An 18,255-nucleotide genomic window follows, 5' to 3' on the forward strand; every position below is an offset into this window, starting at 1 on the left:
CCTATGTTTCTTTAGCCTGACGTTGTCATACTCATAATTTTAGTCAGAATATGAGTCTGAGAACTCCGTTGGGCTTTGACTACGAGGCGTGTTTCAAACGAGCCTGGAAAACAAATGCCTCTTCGCTCAATTGGATAGATCTACAACCAATCAGAGCAACAGAGTATGTTAAGCGCCGCATAGTTGTTGTCAACAGAACTAAACTGAGAGGCAGCTAAATCTTTACTGACTAAACTGCAAGCAGACTTTAAGTATGCTTGAAGAATGAATACAAACGATTTTTGCCGGTGTTGTAAAATTAATTTAAGGGTAGGGGAGTACTTGTTCACACGGTCAACCTTTTTGAGCGAAACAATAAAGGGCAATGCATATACGAACAAGTTCTCCGTTTAGAATTACAACTCCACAAAAGAAAAGGAGAAACCACAATGGCCACTGGGTTTTCATTGTGTCCCATCTTCTTCGCAACCATCGGGGCCAGCTGATAAATTACACTTTTACCGAATCCCGTAGGAAGGACGGCAAAAACATATTTTCCATCGACAAATGCCTTGATTGCATCTCTGTTCCTCTTTCAAAATTAATGCGCTGTCGATGTCTTCTAAAACAGGCTCGATGGCAGAATCATAACATCCCAGATCTCCAGCGGTAGCCATGTTTGTTCAAAACAAATTCAACTTAAGCGCTCTTTTGTGTCGTGGGTGATTACCTTACTGTTGATCATCTGTCCATCATCGTATAAAGCCCGCCCTGGCAATTTCATTGGTTCGCCCAGATTCTGGTTTTCTGTAGTTGGTCCCCAATACGAGACCCTCCAGACCCAACTTCCCGACCAAATTTTTTTGGGGGCGGGGAGAAGTTGGGCTGGCAGCCAGGCTAACGTTTCTTACCCTAGTTTTCCATAGTTATTCTTTTCCCAGTGCTCCCGAATGCCAGTCCGCTACTGCGGAGCTGTGCAACGGTGGTGGATTTTTAAGTCATATCATTTTAAATTCTCGTGCTGTCAGGGGGCGCTGCAGCACCCTCGAGCACCCCTGTTCCCGCGGCCATGCACGGCTGTTTGCGCGTCAATGTTGCTTCACTCGGTTAACCTGCGCGTCGTCCGTTAGTTTGGCTACTTGTTTGGCGTTGCCTTTTCAGCGTGAGATATACAAAGTGTGGTGTGAGAGCGTGAGAAATGGGTGAAATGCGTGTGTCACATGGCGAAACAGTGAGAGTTGGCAGCTCTGGATTTATCATTTTATATAGCTATATTTATGTTGACGTAAGCTAGCGTCGGCAGCTGTGTACAGTACTGTAGGCCTACCTATCAAGCATAAGCAGCATTTGTATCGGTTAAATGTAGAGCAACGTAGTTAAATATCAGCTATTATTCAACCTCTAAAATATACAGCTTTTAAAGGATGGTAAGGATCCCTTGGTAAATCAGCCTACAAAATTACAAGTACATTTCTTTCTCTTCTACTTGTCCCGGACAAGCGCTGCGGACAAGCCTTACGGTGCGTTCACACTGCAGCGGGGCGGGCAGAGCGGGGCGTCGGCTTCCAATTCATTTTCAATGTAACCAGGCGTTGACGCCCGCGAAGGGCATTGTGGGAAGGTGAGCAGGGCGTCGACGCTCGCGTAGGGTATTGTGGGAAGGCGAGCGGGGCGGCGAAAGTTGGATTTTTTTTAACTTTATGTAAATGACGAGCGTAAAAAATGCCAGCGATGGCCAATCGGGTTGGTTTCTTGATTCTTGTAACGTAGCAACTGTTGTTCATGGTAAACATTTCTAGGTTTGACAATTTCAAGATGGAAGAGCAACTCCTCGTATGTGTGTCTTCATACCCAGTATTGTATGATACGTCTATGTTCGATTACAGAGACAAAAAAACAAAAAAAATGATGCCTGGCACAGGGTTGCTAAGGTTGTCGGCGTCCCTGGTGTGTTGTATTTTGTACTTTAATTAAGTTTCTTCACATTACGTAACTTTCTTCTGAGCTAGCTGCATAGTCTAGCTAGCTCACCCGGCACACGATTGACATTCAACGCTGAAATGCTGGCTGGCAGCCACTCGCTATCCATACAGTGAATGTGTAGTGGTAAGTCATAATCTAACGATTGATTTGCAGAGATTTCTAGTAATATAATAAAAGGTTACACATGTCAACGTTTATGTCTGATGCATCTTTTTTTCCAGCCAGAACAAGACCCGTTCCATAGAGTGCGGGTGGCATTTAATCTTTCACTCTGCCTAAAAAAAAGTGTGGAAAAAGATAACCTATTGTGTGCTGTAGATAAGATCATGTCAGATCTAGAATGCGTGTCGGATTTTTGCTTAATGTATGTAAAAGTTGTATTTTGTCTGCACATTTGCCATGACATTATACGAACTACAACAGTGATTTAAGAGAACTACAGCTCTGAATGAATCTGTCTGACACGCCCCCATGCGTGGTGCACTGTGGGAAGGCCGGCGGTGCAGAGCGGTAAAAAAGTCTGCAGTGTGAACGCACCGTTAATGTCAAGCCCTGAATCAGTACCGTTCTTATATGGCCATGCTAGCAACATTTCAGCTGTCACTGATAGTATCAGTACCGTTCGTATGTCCATGGTAAAGCTAGATACAACTTTTGTTCTTTTTTATTATCTAGGTTGTAAATGGTAACATGTTGGGTATTTCCTAAGTTTTGCTAAATCCATTTAACAAAGTTGTCTTATGTAGTTGTAATAATTATTTTTCCTTTAAATTCATAATCCGTATTTGTATATTATTAACCAAGGAGTTTTCACACTGCTGCATTTTCTTTCATGATTTAAAGCAACACATTAATGATTATTCTTGAAAACTGTAGGGAAATTAAAAGGAAAGGTAGAAGTGGGGATATTTCCAGCTTGTATGTATATTTGAGGTTCTTTTTATCAGCAAATTTCAATCTATAAATGCTTTTTGTATAACATAATAAATACGTTTAAAAGAACCAAAAATAAATACTTCAGATGTCAGGGTTTTTCTTACATAGAGAAAATGTTGGCGCGTGTCAAAGCCGTTTTCCCAAGCGCCAATGATAAATCCCGACCGCCAAAGGCAAAAAAACCTGTGTTCATCACGCGTGCAATGCATGTCAGCGAATAAGTTCTCAATAGTATGTTTCAAGTAGGCTACAGCCGAACCCTCGTTCTGTTTTGATCAATAATAATCAATTTGATAAGCGTGTGTTCTTGTCTGATCAATACGCAACTGTGAGGTGCGCGAATGGACAGAGCGGTCACTAAACTGTCGTTCCGCTGCGAGGGCCAGCCCAACGTGCACGAATAGTACACCTGTAGCCTACAAATGCTAATTACATTTCCACTCAAAATGCTGACAAAAGTTTGATTTACGATTTCAAACGCAGCCTCCATTGGTATTCTTAACCTGGAATGACAACATATAGTGCAGTGTTTCCTCTATGGCTACATTTCTGCCGTCACGGTATTAGAAATCAGGCTGTACAAAAGTTTAAGCCGAATCCCAATACTCCCCCTTACCCCTTCCCCTTACCCCTTCCCCTTAATTTACCCCTTCCCCTTGGCCCTCGAAATTAAGGGGTAAGGGCTACATAGCCCTAGAAAATGGGACGCCACTTGGTTACAGGTACGTCATCTAGCACTGATAGCATGCACTGATATTAGACGAAATTCGCTGCTAATGGAGTTTACTTAAAACTGTAGACATGCTAGTCAAAGAAATGCGGGACTGTTGTGCAATTCAGAACTGTAACATTAACGTACCAAACTAGCGATTTTTTGAAACGTTTCAATTAGGAAAATGGTTGCAAATATATATGTTCATGACTGTATATAACACAAAACAAGACTGTCATAATTTTTTTATCAATTAATTAAGCCGATAATATAACATTTATCGGACTCTCTGGATGATTTGGTCGCCATTGTTGCCGGTCGCGCAGTTTTCACATAGCCCTAGGTTTCAAGTAAGCTCCCGATCTTACTTGGTTTTAAGGGGTGTATACCCCTTAGTCTTAGCAATTCCCCTAGCTCCAAAAGAGTATTGGGACACCACTAGCTCTCACGGGAACGCGCAAAACTAAGGGGAAGGGGTAAGGGGAAGGGGTAAGGGGGAGTATTGGGATTCGGCCGTATATCAGCAGTGAGTGCATGTCGGAGAATAGCACGGACACGCGCTTCACACCGCAGTTGAGATTGCGCGTGTGCGTCCTTGAGAACGTATAACTTTTGTTGTCAGTTCTTAAGATCGTTATTGTATAAGTCTATAGTTCTTGCAAATTTAAATCAAGTTAACTGGTGATTTTCGTTGTTTGTATTCTTCCCCTGCTAGCTAAATTGCACATGTCCGTTGATTTGATAGCGATTGCTGCCCTTTCTTAGGTTTGTATTTTAGGTGCATTATTATGCTGAAGCAGTTTTAATTACTAAAAGTGGGTATATTGTTAATATTTGCTACAGAATGCTTAGCCTATCAAGATCAAATGAAGCAGGCAGTGTACATGTTTCAGAGTGGCCTACCTTAATCGATAGGCTAGGCTACTGACCATTTACAATAAGTTGTTACGTCAATTAATAATTGGCAGCATGTATGCCATTTAAAACATACTTTATAACTTTATTGCTTTAGGGGAAATAGGACGAAAATATGTGTGTGTGTGTGTGTGTGGGGGGGGGGGGGGGGTGCAAAACACTTGGGATTAAATACATTGATTAGAAAAATATATATATATATAAATAAAAAGAATATATATACATATATACATATATTTTTTTTTGGGGGGGGGGGGAGCACCGAAGACCCATTTTGACCCAGGAAAAACCCTGGATGTACAATTACAAATGTGTCTAGTATATTTATGTCATATAACATACATTCCCTGTTAATATGCTGTAGGGCAATTCCATGCAAAGGTCACCCTTACCATTGAAAAAAAAAGTTGTGCCCACACAAATATAACTGTTGTTAAAATGTTCACTCAGGTCTATATTTTGTTCCATGTAACCACTCTGATCTAAATTTATAGACAATTGCACTCTTTTACATAATATACAAGTTGTGCACTCATGCAAAAAAAACATTTGTCAAATGGCCGTTTTGTACCATTTCAAGAACGAGGTAAATGGACTTAAGTTTTCAATAAAATGTTACCATTTAGCATTTTCCTAATTGACAAGGGAATGATAGAGCATTGTGTATGCTCAGCTTGAGTTAAAAGCACAACTCCTTAAATGCATTAAGCCTCTTGTTTATGAGTCAGTGAGTTCCATGGCCAAGTCACGTCCGTAACGTTTTGTAGAATAAGTTTATGCCTATCAAACAGCGCCGATGCTACAACATCCACAGTTTCTGTGCAAAGCTTATTTAAACCAATGGTTAGTTTAATAAAAAATCTTGCACCTTTGTTACTTTTAAGAACTTTAATGATGTGTTATGGACGTGACGTTACGGACGCTACACAATGTAAATCTTCACAATACACTGTTCACAACACAATGGAAATGTTCTCAAATGAAACGGCAAAGCTAACAATCGTGTTTTCGGCTGTTATAACCCTTTTCACAGACGTGTTTCAGTGAAACAGACATTCCAGTCATGATTATAGTCAGAATCATGGGTAACATGATATAGCCTAAACATCTTGAACGATCGACATCTTCTCCAGTGATACTGAAATTTCGAGTAGCCTAATTGTCTTGCCGTACCTGTCTTTGTCATAACCTCGATCCCCGCTCCATGTTTGTTATATTTACTTCCTACTACAGAGGCAACTCGAAAGTGCTCGAGGGACTCGATTGGTTTAGGCATTAAGGCGGCGCTCTGTAATTTGCTTGCGCTACCTGTCGGATCAAGCTGAGGTAGAATTGATAGCTTCGATCAAAGATGTCTAAGGGGTCATTGACTGTGTTTTGGGGGTATTTCACACAGTTTATTTGTAACTCAATGTTTTTAATTTCAGTGCTTAATTAATAGTTTAATGTTGAAAATCACTATTCATGTAGACGTTTTATGTAATTTGCAGAAGACTGGTCCAGACGGGTCACATCCATGACGTTCAAAAGTCATATGTGAAATGCTGGTTTCCCAAAAAAGACAAATATTAAAAATAATACTTTTTTTGTGTTCATTACTCAAAATCATTTGTAAGACTGTGAGAGTATTCACAGCTAAAGTTGATTGTGACCATTCTGAACTTTTATAATAGTAATTTGACAACAACTCCATCTAAAAAAGATAAGGGGTCCTTTTCTTGTAACCAGTGCAATTGACTTTGTACACTGACACAAGTATCATTCCTATTTTGCACTTAACGGAAAGCAGACTTTTCCCTTCACAGACGCACGTCGGTAAATTGGGGAAGGAACTTGCGCTCCCAGGGCAGTTCAGCGAAAAGAGGGGGCGTGTTCCGGCGCAAAGTTCCTTGGTGTTATTTTGCAGTTTGCAAAAAACAATTCCGCCACAGACCAGGAAAAAGTTTGTCTAAAGTCAATGGCGCGTTATTCAGATGCTATTGTAAGGGTGCATGCTTGGCTCGTGCGCACTACTGGCGAGGCCAGGCTCCTTTTCCTGCAAGCTACGTTACATTTCTTCCATGTCAAGGATTGAAAAGAGTTTCATGAGTCTCTGTATCTGAACTTGATTTTTAACAATTGTGGCAAATTCCGTTATAATAGCAATCCGCAAGAAAACAAGCGCGCCTGCTCTTAAAGGAAATGTGAAATGTTGCTCTGATTGGTTTATTGCACGTTACGCCGAAACCACACCCATGAGTAATGTAGCCACTTCAGACCAACCCATTTTAGATTTGCGCCAGGCGCAGTCATTTATCCCACCGGTATAATAGCAACAGCGCCGGAGTCCCGCCCACAAAGTCACTTGCGTTTCACTTTTTGATACTTACGTTTCAGATTGTTAAAATACGGCCCAACATGTCATTATCAATGCTATTTTGGTGGCCATCTTGAAAATATCCAGTGACATTTCAGATGGTTTTCTTAATGTTAAAACGATTTCACAAGTTATTTTAGATGTTGAGAAAAGCGCTGTGAAAGATTGATTCTCGATTTCCCAACAGATTCTGTGTGTATTTCAGACACGCCACATCCATAACAGAATAATGTCACATCCATAACACAGGTCTTTCCTCATAAAATTCTGCATAAAAGACTAAATGTTTTAAAAATTGCTATTTTTATGTTCACCTAAAACTCCATGATCATGTCAATATCAAACTTTCTACATTTGACTTAAGGGTTCACAGAGTTACAGAAAAAAGTACAGTCTCCAGAAAATGACTGTCATTTCTCGTCACATCCATAACGCAGGTGTTTTTGTAATAATTTAGTGTTCTTCCTCTATTCTACCCATTGAGTACTTTCAGAATATGCATGACTAATTTAAATATTGTAAGAAGCTTTGTTTTACTGATAAATTTTTCTTGTCATTTTGAGGTCAAATGTCACATCCATAACGCTGGAATTGCTCTGTAGCATTCAATGTGCAAAAAACACAAATTATTTAGTTGTGTGATATAAAAAGTTGTGTTACACAGACATATATTCCCAGTCAGATACAGTTGATGTGACACACTTAAGTCTGGTTTACTCATGAATTTCATGTTACCAGTGTAGGCTATCTTATGTCATGGATATTTGAGAAAAACAGGCCCTGGTATGTAAATACAGCTAACTATATGACACTGTTATATAAATAATAAATGAATGTGCCACATAAAAAATACCTCCTCCTCTGCCACCCCTTTGCTAGCCTGGTCCTAACCAGACTCTCGTACATTTCATTTGTACAGAGGGTCTGGGATGTCTCGATTGACAAACGTTAACTTCCTTGAAGGCGGGTCCTCTGTTGAAGTTTAAAACTATTGGATCCGCCCAGAGCCACTCTGATTTGCCATAACCAATCGCAAGCGTTCGCCTTAGCCAACTCCTTCACCACTACTGTAACGGAGCTAGCTGCCGTAGCTGGAAAATCAAACTTTTCCCGAACCCCGTGGGGAGGAGGGCCACAACATAATGGCCACCAACAAAACTCAGCAAGGAATGTTCTCGCTCCGGCTTTAACCTATATTCGGCAGCGTTGCCACAACGGCAGAATAGTTTCGCTCGCATCTTTCTCCGCCGCCATTACTGAACTACTCAAACAAGTGCACAACATTAACGTCATCGTTCTCAGCCACTCCCTCTGTTCGCTGATTGGACCTACAAAAAATGTGTTTCTGGAAACTGACTTCAGAACCGACATCCCAGACCTAGTACAGAAGCAAAATCCAAATTGAGCGGAAGTATGTAGGAGGGCAGAGCCAGGCTACCCCTTTGCCACCCCAGGTGAAAATGTCTAGATCCACCCCTGTGTCGCTCTAAATAATGATGTTAAACCGAGACCACTAAGCCCTCAAAGAAAATGTATGGTCAAAGAAACAAAAGAAAGGTTTGAGGTTACTCTGAAAGTTACTAATAAAATAGGCTAATGTTATGATAAAACTGCTAAATCCTTCTCTAACTTAGCTCCTCTATCTTGCATAATGAAACATAAAGTTTTTTAAGTAATCAAGCCTGCGCTTGCCCTCATTACTCAAATGATGCCGATCAGGGCGGTAAAATTACAAAATAGGACGCGAGTGTCTCAGAAATAATATAGAGCTATTTGTCTTCAAGGCCAACCAATGAGAATATTGTGAATAAAAATAAGTTAACACAGACACAGGCGGCCAATAAACAGGCAGATGTTAGCCTTGCATTGTTTGAAAAAGAAGAAGCGGGAAGCCATTTAGTATATAAGAGGCAGATGTTGGATGTTGGATCATATCACACCATGGAAAACCAAAGTCGTCCCCACGTCTTAAGTTAACACAGACACAGGCGGCCAATAAACAGGCAGATGTTAGCATTGCATTGTTTGAAAAAGAAGAAGCGGGAAGACATTTAGTATATAAGAGGCAGATGTTGGATGTTGGATCATATCACACCATGGAAAACCAAAGTCGTCCCCACGTCTTGATCTTTGGCAGCTCGTTGGTCTACTAGCTTGCGCGGCACGTGGAGGAGGTCAGACTGTACCCCGACCTTGCACTGGAGTGCCATATTGAATGGGTAGGGGTGAGGGGCATGAGGTGGGCAGACCTTGTGCCTAAGCTCCGTGAGAAGCGTGGCATGCTTCCCAGCCCGGACATAATGGTGCTCCACGTCGGGGGAAACAACCTCAGCCAAGTGACCGGGCTAGACCTGACGAGGCGGATGAAGCGAGACCTGGGGGCCATCATGGAGATGTTCCCAAACACTCTGCTGGTGTTTTCGGATATCGTGGAACGCTGCGTCTGGAGGTATCAGAGGAGTGCCAGGGCTTCTGGTATCGACAGGGCAAGACGTCGAGTCAACGCAGCCGTGTCTAACTTCCTGGCCGACCGTGGGATGGGGAGCATTCAACACCCCCAAATGCGACACGGTTTCGTGTGGATGTACCGAGCCGACGGTGTCCACCTCAACAACAATGTGTTCTTGGGCACAACACCGGCCCTGCCGGTAGGCTACTCTATATAGCGAGCAACTCTACATTCATACTTCTCTGAGCTTGCTTTAAAATAACAGAAAACAATAACATATTGACGTTGATACATTTAGATGCTTTTATGAATCAATATGTCCTACCACTTCAGAAACACGGTCCTACACATAATTACACAAATGCAATATTTGACGTTCCATAGCCTACAACCTCATAATCAGGTGCAACAGGTGCCTCGAGAGGATTAAGGAGTTGAAGAAGCAGATGCTGTGTCTTCCTCTTGTTGGGCAACCAACATGTTGTTTATATCTCATTACAATTTACTTTCTAAGTTTCCTATGGCGCTGCATCTTCATGAACTACATTTGGCCTCCTTCTCTTCCAACCAACTAGTAACACCACTCCTTAATCTGAGTGATACATGTAATTTTTACAAAAATATTATCAAGGGAACATAATGGTCACAACTGCAGTCATACACCTAAATGCTTTTTGAAATATGTAAACACCAGGAGACTATGGGCAGCTGGGGAAGCCGCAAGCACACCCTCACAATTTCCCCAGAAATGGTATGCTCTCTAGTTGTAACTTGCTCTTATGGTTCTTCCCTTTGGCACTTAATAGTTTTTTCAAAATGTATGCTTCATGTTATGGATGACCGCAATGTTTGGGGCTATCTCGTTGTTATGATCATTGACCTATGCACTTGTAAAATGTAAACGTGAAATGTAAACATAATGTAACGTAATGTAAAATGTAAATGTAATGTGTAAAATGTAAACGTAAACTTCGGTAGGGACATCTAGTTGATGCGAGCGTGTGGGGGCGTGCACGTTTTTTTACATTCATTTGAAAATAATCTATCAAAATAAGGCTATTTTTGGTCAAGGTTGGCAAAAAAAGTATCGCCATAGTTTGTGTTACAGTAATCTGATTTAGCCTACTTAAATTCTATCCATTTAAAGAAAAAGTCCACTCTATCCCAATCCATTTTATTCAGTAATTTACAGGCTGCATCACTTAAAAAATAATTGGTTAGCTAACAAAGCTTTGATTGTGTCCAAAGTCTATAGAATACTCTCTGAATAATCTATTTTCTAAATTACAGAACTTGATCTGACCTGTCAAAGCCTTTTCCTGTCCATTTACTGGTAGCCTAGCTAACATCTCTCTAATAATGCCAAGAATCTGTGTTTGTGTGCGTGTACGTGTACACATTTTAATGGGTTCAGTTTCCCCACAATCAGCTCAAGAACCGGGCACTCTGTAAAGTTCATATTCAGCATGTGTCCTCTAGTGTTGTCACGGTACAAACATTTCAGTAGTAGTTGGTACCAATACCAGTGCAATTTCACTGGTTGCGTTACAAGCATAAAACTTAAATATCAATCCCAAACTCCAAAACACTAATTTCTGAAAACTATGTAATCTAAAAGCGTCTGTAAAAATGTGTTAAGCCTGTTGTGCCCTCTCCTTTCGTATGCCCCTGTATTATGGTGTGAAACTAGTGCCAGGAGAGGAAGCTTTGTAAAAAAGACTTGTGTACTTGCAAAAAAGATTTGTGTACCAACAAAAAAGCGGTGTTCCCTTCTCCTCTACCTCCGCCTATATTTTTCTACAGAGACACAAATCTTTTTTGCAAGTACATAAATCTTTTTTAAGGAGCTTCCTTTCTTGGCACTAGTTTCACGCCATACCGTATTAGGTATTGCATTTGCAGTCTGCTGCAAACCATAAAGAACATGAACTGTCAGGGCTCTCAAGTCTCACGCATTCGCAGAGACTCACACCATACGTTACATGTATGGTAATCTCACACCACACTATTGATAACATTTGTGAGCCCTAAACGATGATGTTTGCCTATTATTTTCTGAAGATTGACGACGTTCTCATTGTCAACTCCTTCACACTGAAGCTATTTCCATACTTAGCTATTCCACTTTTCTTCTTGACAACTTTTAGTGAAGCCCCTGCAGCATTATTCAACGATGTTGTTTCTAGATTTAGCGACTTTTCACCTTCCCTAGTGACAAAAAAAGTGGAGGCGTGAAAGGCGAGTCCATGAGCAGGTCTGATTAAGTAGCCACCTCGCTAACGGCCCTTCTCATCTACTTGCCTCCATGGCTAGTAAACCGTGCGAAGACGCTACAAACATCGTTAGCTTCCATCGAGAAGACTCTCCTTGTCCAAACGGTTTGTCACTCCAGACTGGACCTGTCAATCAAGTCAGCCACGCCCCCAAATATACAGATTTTGAGGCCTTATATCTACTTAATTATCTAATTATTTTCAGATGGACCACCAGGACACTGATGAGAAGAAGGGAATCTATCTAATGACACCATAATGCATTGTGCACAAATTTCTTTAGACTTTGTATTTCATGAGAGATTTTGGCGATTTTTAAATCAGTCAATCAGAGCCAGAGTATTTTTGGAGCCAGCCCCTGTCGACCATTGGCGATATTGCACTTTAAGCCACTTCCGCATTGGCTTGGATCCGACCAATCGGCTCAGATTTTCATCCCCGGAGGTTGCCCTTTGGATTTGGATTGAACTAATGCGATTTTCAAAGTCATTCGCAATTAAATTAAACTAAGTAAGGAAAATAGGTAAGTTCTGTTTAGTTATTTTCAAGCATATTCGCTTTTATAACCGTTATTCAGCTGCTTTCGAAGGGGTTGGCAAGCAGAGGCATTGTTAGACATAATACTGGGGCTCAGGCCCCTATTCATATTCCTTTTTTTTCTTTCAAGCTTGCTGTAGGCTATAGAAACTCCCCTTGCTTAACCCATTATACAAAAGTTCAGGGACGCAAGTTTGATATCAACTTTGGCATGGACATGAATAGTGAATGTGAGCGCGCTAATTTTCATTTGAGCGCAAATACTGTTTTTTTTTGCTTCACGTAATATTGTTTTTATGTTTCAGTCAAAATATGATGATCGGTAGGCCTATCATTTAGAAACTTTTTTTTGTTTTGTAATGTTTTCTTAGCCTACATCAATTCTGACTTGTGTGCCGAGTCCAACACCTGGACTTTTGTGTGCGTGCTTCAGTGGCTATTTGGCAAGCTCAGGAGGGCGTGTATGGAGCTAAATCAGGGCCAAATGTTTTGTTACTTCGGAAAAAAAAATCTTTAGTCAAAAAACTAAAGCTTGACATTGAAAATGTCAGTTTTGGTCGAACACTTGAAAAATAAAACCATATATTCAAAGAAAAAAGAAGGGTACCAATTTTTTTTGTCAGGTTGAATAACATTTCGATTACATTTTTGAATAATTTTGAATAAATTATTAATGTTCATTTTTCACTTTCATATTTTCACATAGTTTCACATTTCATGTTTTCAGATTTTAAACTTTTTTTTACGGCCTAAATTTTTTTTTGAGTTTCCATTTTTCAGACTTTTGGCCCCGATTTTGCGTAGGGGGCGTGGCTTCAACTCAGAGGCGGGAATTATGAGTGACAGCCTAACAAAGAGGCAGAAGACTCGGCAGTCGGCATGGTGTCCGCTCCGCCAACACAGTCTCATACTTCTGCGTATCTATGACACGGGTTTTCACATCTATTTTGTGTGCCCTATATATGCCAAATCGCTGTTTTGCGGTGTTTTTAATTTCTATCAACAGAAAATGCATCTCTATCACACGCAGAACTTTATTAACTCTTTATCCATTATAAGTCATCCTTCAGAATCAGATTTTACGGAGATTCACGATATCGTAGCTTCCAAATGTATTTTTTGTACGTTTTTGTGGGGTGAGTTTCACCTCAACCACCTTTAAATAACAACCAATAATTATTATTTGCCACCAACACTAAGCTGCATTCTTGTAAATATAATTAAGAAAAAAAGATATAGTCTATACAGGCCAGGTTCTTGCCAGCTATGGATGGATGGGCTGTGGAGATTTAAAAAAAATATTTATGATTTAACTCTTTATAACTCGAGACAACTATCATCTCAATATTTACACGTCTCTACCGATCAGCGCGCACGGGGTAGCTACCGACCCCGCTAAGGTGGCCGCAGTCCAGAATTGGCCACCCCCTGCCAACGTCACCGAACTGCGGAGCTTCTTGGGCCTGGCGTCCTATTACCGGCGTTTCGTCCGGGGCTTCGCCACGATTGCCAAACCCCTCCATCGACTGACTGACAAGGGACAGCCCTTTGACTGGGACGACGTGTGTGCCGGAGCCTTCACCCAGCTAAAAACTGACCTTACCGAGGCTCCCATTTTGGCCTACCCAGATGCGGAACAGCCCTTCATCGTGGACACTGATGCCAGCAACGTGGGAGTTGGCGCCGTACTGTCCCAGAGTGTTGGAGGGGTGGAGCGCGCAGTAGCCTACTTTAGCCGCACTCTGAACCGAGCTGAAAGGAACTACTGTGTGACCCGGCGTGAGCTGCTGGCAGTGGTCCTGGCACTGCGACAATTCCGGCCGTACCTGCATGGCAGCCATTTCCTTGTGCGCACCGATCATGCTTCCCTTACCTGGCTGTTGAACTTTAAGAACCCGGAGGGCCAGGTGGCTCGCTGGCTGGAGGCCCTACAGGAGTATGACTTCGAGATCCAGCATCGACCAGGGCGGTTGCATGCTAATGCTGATGCCCTCTCCCGCCGCCCCTGTGCAGTCTTGGAATGTCGGTATTGCCAACGACAAGAGGAGCGGGACCAACCACTGACGGTGGCAGCCATTCAGACAGCTGACTGCGAGGGGAGTTCTCCATGGACCTCCGCTCAGCTGCAACAATGCCAGGAGGCCGATGCAACCTTGGCGGTGGTAATCAACTGGCTGGCGACGGGGCGGCGTCCCGAATGGACAGAAGTGTCTGCCCACGGACCGGAGGTTAAGGCTTACCAATCACAGTGGGGCAACTTGGAGCTCCATGACGGGCTGGTGCACCGGAGGTGGAAAGCTCCTGGCCGGGGAAGCGACCTCCTACAGCTGCTGGTACCCCGTGAACTCCGCCAACAGGTCCTTCAGACCGTCCATGGCTCGGTGGGGGCGGGGCACTACGGCATCGCCAAGACCCTCCGCCGCCTCAGGGGCCGATTCTATTGGCCAGGTTGTCGACGGGACGTGGAGCTGTATGTGCACTGCTGTAACCTTTGCACTGCTAAGAAAGGGCCAACGCAGCGCTCCCATGCCCCATTGCAGCAGTACCTGGTGGGGGCTCCGATGGAGCGAGTAGCGGTGGACATACTTGGGCCCTTTCCAGCGACTGATTCCGGCAACCGCTACGTCCTCGTGGCCATGGATTATTTCACCAAATGGCCGGAGGCATACGCGGTGCCGGATCAGAGTGCCACCACAACTGCGGAAAGGCTGGTAGAGGAGATGTTTGCCCGCTTCGGGGTCCCTGCGGAACTCCATAGTGACCAGGGGCGGAACTTCGAGTCCCAGGTCTTTAGCGAGGTCTGCCGACGGCTGGGAGTATCCAAGACGAGGACGACACCTCTCCACCCTCAGAGCGATGGGCTGGTGGAGCGGTTCAACCGCACCCTGGCTACCCAGCTCGCCATCCTGACCAGCCAACATCAGCGGGACTGGGATCGCCACCTGCCCCTGGTCCTGTGGTCGTACCGGACGGCCGTCCAAGAGTCCAGCCAGTGCACACCAGCTGCCCTCATGTTTGGGCGGGAATTACGGACACCGGTGGACTTGGTTTTCGGGACCCCGCCCGAGCCGGAAATTGCTGGAGGAAAGGAGATGGATTACTACCGGAGGTTGATAGATCGCCTCCAAGTAGTCCATGAGTACGCTCGTCAGGCCCAGGCTAACTCTGGGGTGCGGCAGAAAAGAGCCTACGACACCCGGTGTCGGAAGCTGACCTTCAAGCCCAGTGACAAGGTCTGGGTGTATTGCCCTACTCGTAAGAAGGGGGTGTCACCCAAGCTATGCAGTCACTGGCAGGGGCCCAGTGAGGTTATGGAACGGGTTTCTGAGGTGGTGTATCGGGTGCGCATGCCTGGTCGGGGGCGTGTGGTGGTGCTGCACCAGGACAGACTATCACCATATCGCCCGCTTGCTCCAGAGACGGGTGGAGCAGAGAACGACACCAGCGGCACCATTCCCACTGGACAATGTAACCCCCCCCCTATGGCACCTTCTACCAGTCCCAGGAGGCCAACTCGGCGGCGGTTACGGCCAGGACACTTAAGAGACTACCTGTTGGGTGATGGGGTTGTCGGGGACGACTGACCCCTCAGGTGGGGGCTATGTAGCGACCCACGGATTGGTTGCGTGTTAACTCGCGCTGTTGGCGCAAAGGATTGTGGGTGGCGCAATTCACATACTTGTTTCATGTTTGGTTAATGTTGTATGCATGTTTGAGTTGAGTGTTGTTGTTCTGTCAATTAGGTTTGTCAGTGGATGATGTATGGATATTAGTAACTATAAGTTATCGTTGTTGCCATAACTGTGAATTGTATGTGAGTTAATGACTTGTTGTTGGCATTCACATGTGATTGGTGGTGTAGTAATAAAACCTGTAGTCGAGCGGTGTATGGGACACAGGATAAAAAGGTCTTCTTCTCTGCGTCCGATTATTACGCATCCACTCCAATATAGACCCCTAGCGCCATCGTTACAATATTTTATCATCCTGCCTTTGTGGTGCTGGTCCATGCATTGGTCATATTTTGGGTCTGGATTGATAGATAAAGATGGTGACGTGTCAGTGTGTCCATGCTTATCTGGTTGTTGTCATAGAATGGATCTGTATCCCTAAAAAGTTGTATTTCTGCTTCGTTGTGGCCTTCCGTTGTGTTGAGCTCATTGCTGTTTGCGCATGGCCCTGTAGGCACATTGGTTCTGAGCTTGGTTGCATTCCTAATTTAGGTTTGTAAATATGACAGTGGTAATTTTACATGTGTGTGTGTGTGAGAGAGACAAGGAGAGCAATTACACAAGAAGGTCTCCCTCTCTCCAGTTTGTGTACTACAACACCTGGTAGAAGCAAGCCGCTTTGTCGTTAAGTGTTGTGTGGAGCCACGCTGTTTGTTGACGTGTTAAATAAACACATCAGTAGCAAGAGGGACTTTTGTAGCTTACTGGTATCCTATATTTCGAAATGTTTTTTGCCCCACCAATTTTTTACATGTAAAAACGCCACTGGGTGGCGTATACGGTACCGGTTCTGGTGGGCCGGTCTGGATCAAAGTCCAGCGCCTATTTTTACTTCCAGTCCGTCCCTGCCGTTCTATCAATAAGCAGATCTGCCAACCTGTACGCAATTTGTGTAGCGGATACGCATTTTGACTTCAAAATATGCCGGTACTTGTATTGGCTGTCAATCATGATGGAAGAGTAGACAAGTTAAGTTACAGCATGTCCACCATCTTTTGGGGGGATATGCATTAAGCCATTTGTGGTGCCCTTACCACATTGTGCCTCATATACTGTAAATGTTAGACCCAGTGACAGGCTGGCATGAAATGGCTTGCATAATACTTAGTAAGGAGGCCATAATAATTTTTGACTCATGGCTTAAGTTTCTCCAGTTCTCCCCAGGTTGGCAAAAAAGTATCTCAAAATGCATCAGATTGATGCTTTAAAATATGGAATATTCAAATTTTCCTTTTGGGGTAGCATGCACCTCGACCCCCTTAGAGGGGTAATATACTTCTCACCTTTTTCACCCCTGACCCGTTTTCCTGTGTGCCTGTGTGTATGTGTGTGTGTACTTGTGTGTGTGTGTGTGTGTGTGTACCTTTGTGTGTACTTGTGTGTGTGTGTGTGTACCTGTGTGTACCTTTGTGTGGATGTGTGTGTGTGTGATGTGTACCTGTGTGAGGGGAACCTGTCTCTCAGGGTGGAGATAATAAACTCCTCCAACAACTGGTCAGCCTCCGTCACCAGGTCAGTAGGCGTAGCTTTGGAAGTGACTCTCTGCTCCTTTCTGCCTGCTCCAATCTGCCCCATCACAACAACAATGCAACACGTGATCACACCACCACACAAAGCCTGTGGGCTAGTAGGTATAATACAAGAGAACTGTAAGGTCAGCAACACCAGAAATTACCTTCCCTGCACACACAGCGACCTGCACCGCCAACTCAATGCACTCCGCCCAGCGGTCTCCGCCCCCGTTCGTCATGCTTCAACCGACAGCAACTATAACGTGTACGCTAGACTTTCAGCAGAACCAATTTACAAACAGCATTAAAGGGATTATTTGACTAGCATAAGATTTTCAACTTTCGCTGCTTCCTTATTTGTGATGAGCAGTAGGCCTACTCGACTATTGAGAGGTCTCGCGAACTTGGCCTTCAAACAGCTAGACGTTCTGCTTTGAATGACTGACGAGTTTGCTTCGAATTGTATTAGCCTTGAGACGCAGACTGTCAGAGGCAAGACGCCCTCTTGTTAAATCAAAACAGACCACGCAGAGAGCTATTTGTCGGTTGTAGCCCAACACGCAGAATGTACATTTACATTTATTCATTTAGCAGACGCTTTTATCCAAAGCGACTTTCAAGAGAGAGCTTTACAAAATGCATAGCTCACTGATAATAACAACAAGATAGCCCCAAAGCATTGCGGGTAGCCAAAACAAGCACACATTGTGAACAACCAAAAAATAAGTGCCAAAGGGAAAAACCATAAGAGCATGTAGTTAAGCAAGTTACAATTTAAACAACATGAATCTGTAAGTGCAAGTGTACCTGTAGAAAAACAAGCAACAATAAAATAAAAATATAAGATTAACTAAAATAGACTACAACAGTTTA

At 43.5% G+C, this 18,255-nt stretch overlaps 1 protein-coding gene across 1 annotated transcript in view; it reads right to left on the reverse strand.

The window, feature by feature from the left end:
* LOC124470378 (inositol monophosphatase 2-like) overlaps nucleotides 1–17,621 on the reverse strand; it is a 42,025-nt gene extending 24,404 nt beyond the window's left edge. Inside the window, exons 1-2 of the mRNA XM_047024218.1 lie at nucleotides 17,547–17,621; nucleotides 17,310–17,437 (exon numbers count right to left, since the gene is read on the reverse strand). Of these exons, the coding sequence (XP_046880174.1) occupies nucleotides 17,310–17,437; nucleotides 17,547–17,621 (203 nt within the window). The remainder of the gene's footprint in view (nucleotides 1–17,309; nucleotides 17,438–17,546) is intronic.
* Between the last annotated feature and the right edge of the window lie 634 nt (nucleotides 17,622–18,255).

The sequence above is a fragment of the Hypomesus transpacificus genome, chromosome 8 (assembly GCF_021917145.1).
Source record: "Hypomesus transpacificus isolate Combined female chromosome 8, fHypTra1, whole genome shotgun sequence".
Lineage (NCBI taxonomy): Eukaryota > Metazoa > Chordata > Actinopteri > Osmeriformes > Osmeridae > Hypomesus > Hypomesus transpacificus.